Genomic DNA, 5759 nt, shown 5'->3' on the forward strand with positions numbered 1-5759 from the left:
CTCAGTTCAGATCGAGGGGAAAGACGGTAGATTCTCAACGTCGCCAAAGGCGGCATGAGGAGGATAAACCCTAGCTGTAGGGAAAAGATGAACTCTCCCTAGGCCTGCTATACCTAATACGCCGCCCCGGCCCCGCCCCCTCAGATTTCGGCCAAGCGAGCGGGCATTTACTTCCAGTAGTCCAATGGAATTCGGGCAGAAAGGAAGTGTAAGCGAGAAAACAAAAACAAAAACAAAAATCGTCGACAGCAGGATTCGAACCTGCGCAGGCAAAGCCCAACAGATTTCGAGTCTGTCTCCTTAACCACTCGGACATATCGACTTACTTGTTGGAGTCCGCAAGAACAAATAACATGTTCTGTTGAGCTATCATTCGCGCCAAGACCAGACCACCGCCTCCAAGAGCAACGGTGCCCGAATCCATCCAGGCCGGACTCTCTCGCCCAAACTATTCCATGCATGCATGTGCGTTCCCGCCATTTCGCTTTCACATTCCTTTCGTTTTCGTCTCCTTTCTCCACAGTCCTGCACCGAAGGGAACACGGCCAGCCCCGCCACATGGTCCTCGGCGGCTCCATCTCCGGCTCCCCGTAAAAGGCAAGAACAGCGCGCGACAGGCACGGGACCCCCGCTCTTTCGCCGTTGCCATATTCTGGCACCTCACGTCCTAGCTAGCCGCTAAACTATCAGCCACACTACGCTAGCAGCTAGCATTACCAGCAGATAGATCTAATCATCGTCGGTTTGACGCTGGAGACATGATCGGGTCCGCGGAATTCAGAACCGATCCAATGGCCAACCAACCCAGTCTAATCCCGCTGTCTGCTGCTAACTCCCTCCGCCGCTGCCCCTCCGTGTGACATTTCTCGTTGTTTAATCTCCCCTGGCTCCATCCGGTCTAGGCTTTTCCCTGGCACGTCCCGTCTGTCATGCCCTCGCTCGATCGATCGTCTTTGGGCCATCATTGTTAATCCCGTCTTATCTGTCGAGAACCTTCCCCCTTTTCCCCGTTCTTCCATCAAAACTAGTAGTAGCTCATTTTGCTTGTGTTTTTTGTTTTCATTTTTCTTTTCCGCGGAGGGAGGAGTGATTAGGATTGCTTGCGTTGAGCAGCGGTGCAGCATATATAAAGCCGGAGCAAGATGTCCAGATTAAGTTTTGCTTTTATACAATTGGGCTCCGTTCCTCCACGCCGTTGCCTCCCAGTCTCTGGTAGTCGCATGCACTGCGTGGGATCGACAGTTCCAAGAAGCTAGCGAAGCTGGTCAGGGGATTGCAGACGCACGGACGCGTATGTTATCGAGAGCTAGTGGCACTAAACAAATCGCCGTCGTCGATGCCCTTGTCCTCCTCCTGGCCTCGATCGCCGGCCAAAGCATGGAGTGCAAAGGTTTTTAGCACGCAGTGGACAATGCACTTTGATTGTCCCTGCAATTACTCGCTCGCTCTAGAGGCAAGATTATGAGATTACACAATGGCCTCCCCTTATTCTATCCGGGATAGGCTTGATGCTGCTCAGGGAGAGGGGGCAGGGGAAAGCAAGTCTGCACGGGAAAAAATGATGCTGTCAGAAGGTAATTTCGCCGCATGGGCGCTAATCATCAGTCACCAGCTGAACATCACCCAAGTCGCCGTGCCAATCATAGTTGCACTCGCTTTTACCGGTAGACACCGCGCATCCGTCGTACAGATACACTGATGATCACCGCGATACGATCGTCGCAGTGCAGACTACCACGCGGAAAAGCAGGGGGAGATAGGTAGATTCAGCCGCTCCGCCGGTGATTGACGCAGCTTTTTGGCCGATCCGCTGCCTGCCGGGAGGATCCTATGCTCCATTTGGCGCACCTGAACGCATGGCCTGAGTATACAATACTATCTTACTGCACAGTTCTTCCTCGGAACTGAAGAATTTGGAGTCGAAGACCAAGGCTTGACGGCACGTACGGTACCCAGAAGAAAAACATACTCCATCTAGCTTGCTAGAGCTAGATTTGGTTTTTTATATACTGGATGGATTCCCTACAAGTTATCCAAAATTTAGTTGAATGTTGGTTAGGAGTTGGCGGCCTCTGGTAGGGGTACCGGACAATTACTTCCTCAGACATAGTTAAATGGCATGTTGGGGAAGGGTACTCCGTCTCATGTGGCAGCCCAGGTGGCCGGGCTCGTGCCATGTCCCTTTGCGCGCAGCAGACAGCCTATCTTGCGTTGTACCCATGCATGCACGCTGATGCATCATGCTAGGAAATAGGCCAGTGGCATTGCGCCGTGGAGCTGCTTAAAACGCTCAATTAGTAATTAGATTATGTATATGTTATCATGGACACACTGATGACGATAATTAGACCATGCAGTGCGCTTATCCTGGAAATCAGTACACCATCTGATGTTGGAGTGGATTCAGATGGAGAGCAGCCTGTACAATTGAGTGTACAATGGTTCAATGCGGAGAGAGAGAGTGTGTGTGTGCGCACGATGGTCATGTGGTTGCAGTAGAGCAGTAGGACCCCTGCTGCCTTGGAGCCTCAAAAGGCCACGCCTCCCTGTCGTCCGCACACCACACATACATTCACTTGCAAAATAATATTCTTGCTTCCCCGTAGCAGCAAACAAATTCTCCCTTGGGGCATTCTTTTTCCCATTGCAAGCAAAGGGATGTGCTTTGCTTCCCCCATTCTCCTCATCCCATCTCATCTCCTTGGTTCTCCCCCGTTCCAAATGCCTTGCCATTTTCTGAGCAAGCACGAAATCACTTTGTGAATTGCTCCTCCTCATGTCGTGTCACATCACGGTTCACAACTTCACATGCCAAGATGCGGTGCCGGGCAGATAGAAACGGGCGCGCTCCAGCAGGAGCAGCAGTGCAATCCTGCCATCTTACCTGAGCCGCCTGACACGCACCCCCATTATTGACACTGACTTTCAAAATCTGATTGGGGATCCTGCGCGAGGCCGAGGCCAGACCCTCCATCTACACTTCTTTTCATGCGCCTCTTTCCCTTTCTCTAGCTGCTAGCTTTGCCTTTCCCTTGGCCCCCTTCTGTATCATTTCCATCTCCTTTCTTCCTCCTCTACTCTGCTTTGCTCTACTGCAAATCAATCCGCTACAATGGTCGTAGGGTCATGTGGTTGATGTGCATGGGGATGAGGAGCCGCTGCTTTGATTTTGAGGTGCCCGGCCCAAACATGATTCTGTGATTATTTTTCTGCACCATTCTCTCTTGCAGCAGCCTTCCCTCTCACCGGTCTCGTGCATCATCAGGCTGTTGAATCTCTGTAGAAGAAGGTGGGCAGCCCCCAAGGCCAAGCCCGCCCACGCTCTTTTTGTTCTCCCACCTTTTCCTTTTGTTCCTCCCCCTCTTGACCACTCCTCCCCTCCCCCCCCACCACCATTGCCCGACTGAGATCTCCTCCCTTTAAGTAGATACAGAGAGACGTCCTATATCCAATTCCAAGCTATATTGCTCCTCCGTCTTGTAGGGTTCTTGCATTTTGCTCGAGAACTGGACGCAGGCAAACAGGCAGTTGATGCTTCTTCTCTTCTTGGCTGCTGCAGGGAGGAAGTACCGCTAAAGGTGAGCTTCTTTTGCCTGCAATTTGGTGTTCCTGACTCCCCGGGGTTCAAGAATGAGTACTTGCAACTATACTTGGGTTTCAGCCTCAGCCCGTCCTTCTGCTTCCCTGCTCTTCTCCTTTTTCTGTATGCTTTTCAGCTTTATTCTTGACTTGATGAGAGACAGAAACAAACAGGATACTCTACATTTTACTTTCTTCCATAGCAGTGTGATTAGTATGCGTGTGCGTGGTGTGATGGCATTGCAGTTACCAATTCCGGACACCTGGTTCGGATTGCCACACCAGAGTGCTTATCCAACCAAATCTTGCTTACGCAAAAAACAAATGTCATAGAGTGGAAGGTGCCAGCCGTGCCGCAAGTTTCTTATAGTTTTCTACCTCTTCACATGTAGAACGTGATGCGTCTTCAGGGGCGTCACATGCGCATGGCGAGCAGATAAGGGAGGGCACGGTGAACTCAGCGCCCGCATTTCCCCTGCCTAGGCGGTGGAGCTAGCACAACTGAAGAACCGAGCCAAGATCACGGAGGAGCCGTGCGAGCGAGCAATCGGTCGTCTAGCTCGATAGCCATGAGCAGCTTCGCGGGGCAGCAGTCGAGGCCGTGGATGGGGGACGCCGCCGCCGCCACCCCGTCGGGCGACGCGAGGGACGACGGCGCCTCCTCCATGAAGGACATCGGCTCCTCCACCAACGCCAGCGCCATCTCCTTCGGCTTCGCCGCCACCGCCATCCTCATCGCCATGTTCCTCCTCATGGCCATCTTCGAGCACCTCATCAAGCCCGGATGGGCGGCCTCCCGGGGCTCCCGCGACGACGGCGACGGCGACGTCCACGGGCGCCGCGCCCAGCCGCCGCACTCGCACCCCGGCAGGCACCCGCGCGACCACGGCTCGCCGGAGAAGCTCCCGCCTCCGCCCAAGGTGAGTAAAGAAAGATTCTGGCCTCCGCGAGCTGCTTTGCTTGTGCTCTGCTCATGCGTGGCCGTGCGTCCGGTTCACGTGCGCCGTGTCAGCGGTGACAAGAGGACGGACGTACACGTCGTGTCGCGCCCGTGTCTGCAGTAGCTGCATGACTACGTGCGTGGTACGGGCGCGTTGCTGTCTCACCTGAACCTGAATCAATCCCTGATGATTATCTATCTTTTGCACTGCGTTTGCAGATGGAGGCCGTGGTGGCGGCGGCGGACCTGACGGTGGTGATGCCGGGGCAGCGGTACCCGACGTTCCTGGCGCAACCGGCGCCCCTCCTGCTTCCTTGCACGAGAGAAGGCGTGCGTTGGCCGCCGCACCATGACCATCGCCGCCCCTTTCTGCCGCCATGACCGTCTTCAGGCGGATACGTGCGTGTCTGTCGTGTTTGCCCGTGATCTGTATAGAGCTAGAGCGAGTGTATGGTGAGAAACGCCGGAGTTGCTGGTATGTGCGCGAAGGAAAATGCTGGACTGATGGTAGTAGATGAGCAGCGTTCAGTTCATGTCTAGTTAGTCTCGCCTCTGGGTCGAATGCCGTTCTTCATGTTATGATCTTCCATCTGGATGAGTGGATCGAGTGGCATTCTTCTAATCTGTTTTTTTTTTTGCGAGTTCTTCTAATCTGATTAACGGTGTCTCAAAAGGTTCCTCCTCAAATATCAGGAATTAAAGAAAAGTGGAGCTAACAGAATCCTCAAACTTAGGGCATCTCCAACAGCAGCCGTAATTTTTCTTCCACTTCCGTCAACGGACAGGGGATCAGTCCGTGGACGCAGATGCAGGAGGACGCCATATATTTCAAACCGGATTTTAACTAACCGGGCAAAATTCATGCAAAATGGGTGGTATTTAGCAAAATTTGGGTAGAAAATAACACATACCGTCCATACATAGCATGCAAACAATGTCTCCAATTCGACTAGATCCCAGATGTCCAACAAGTTTTTCATAAACGGATCATGACGTTTCACACATATTCCCCCTTCAACTTTATCCAACAGTGTGGCTATCCCTCTGCCCTGTGGTACACCATGGCGGCGCGTGTGGATTACATATAATGTGTAGACCAACATTGAGTGAATGAATCAATCAACAAGTTGAGCAAGAGGAAGTAAAACTTACCATCCAGTCCATGTCCTCGTGCAATGACCACCTTGCCTCGAGATGACTAACCAAGTTGCAAAACTTGATGACGCTGATCTGGATACTG

The 5759-nt window shown here is 52.7% G+C and overlaps 1 protein-coding gene and 1 non-coding gene across 3 annotated transcripts; one reads left to right on the top strand and one right to left on the bottom strand.

Moving 5' to 3' along the window:
* Positions 1-240: 240 nt before the first annotated feature.
* On the bottom strand, positions 241-322 carry TRNAS-CGA (transfer RNA serine (anticodon CGA)). Its single transcript has one exon. It is a non-coding gene; the product is annotated as a tRNA-Ser (tRNA).
* Positions 323-2760: 2438 nt separating this feature from the next.
* Positions 2761-5141, top strand: LOC123056825 (uncharacterized). Of its 2 annotated transcripts, none has more exons than XM_044480088.1 (3): positions 2761-3578; positions 3990-4499; positions 4739-5141. In XM_044480088.1, the coding sequence occupies exons 2-3, from the start codon at positions 4149-4151 to the stop codon at positions 4898-4900; spliced, it is 513 nt and encodes a 170-aa protein (XP_044336023.1). In that variant the 5' UTR covers positions 2761-3578; positions 3990-4148; the 3' UTR covers positions 4901-5141. The 2 variants fall into 2 exon arrangements, with proteins under 2 accessions (XP_044336023.1, XP_044336019.1); XM_044480084.1 differs by having other exon boundaries at positions 2807-3578; positions 3972-4499.
* The last annotated feature ends 618 nt before the right edge of the window (positions 5142-5759 follow it).

This window comes from Triticum aestivum, chromosome 1A (assembly GCF_018294505.1).
Source record: "Triticum aestivum cultivar Chinese Spring chromosome 1A, IWGSC CS RefSeq v2.1, whole genome shotgun sequence".
Lineage (NCBI taxonomy): Eukaryota > Viridiplantae > Streptophyta > Magnoliopsida > Poales > Poaceae > Triticum > Triticum aestivum.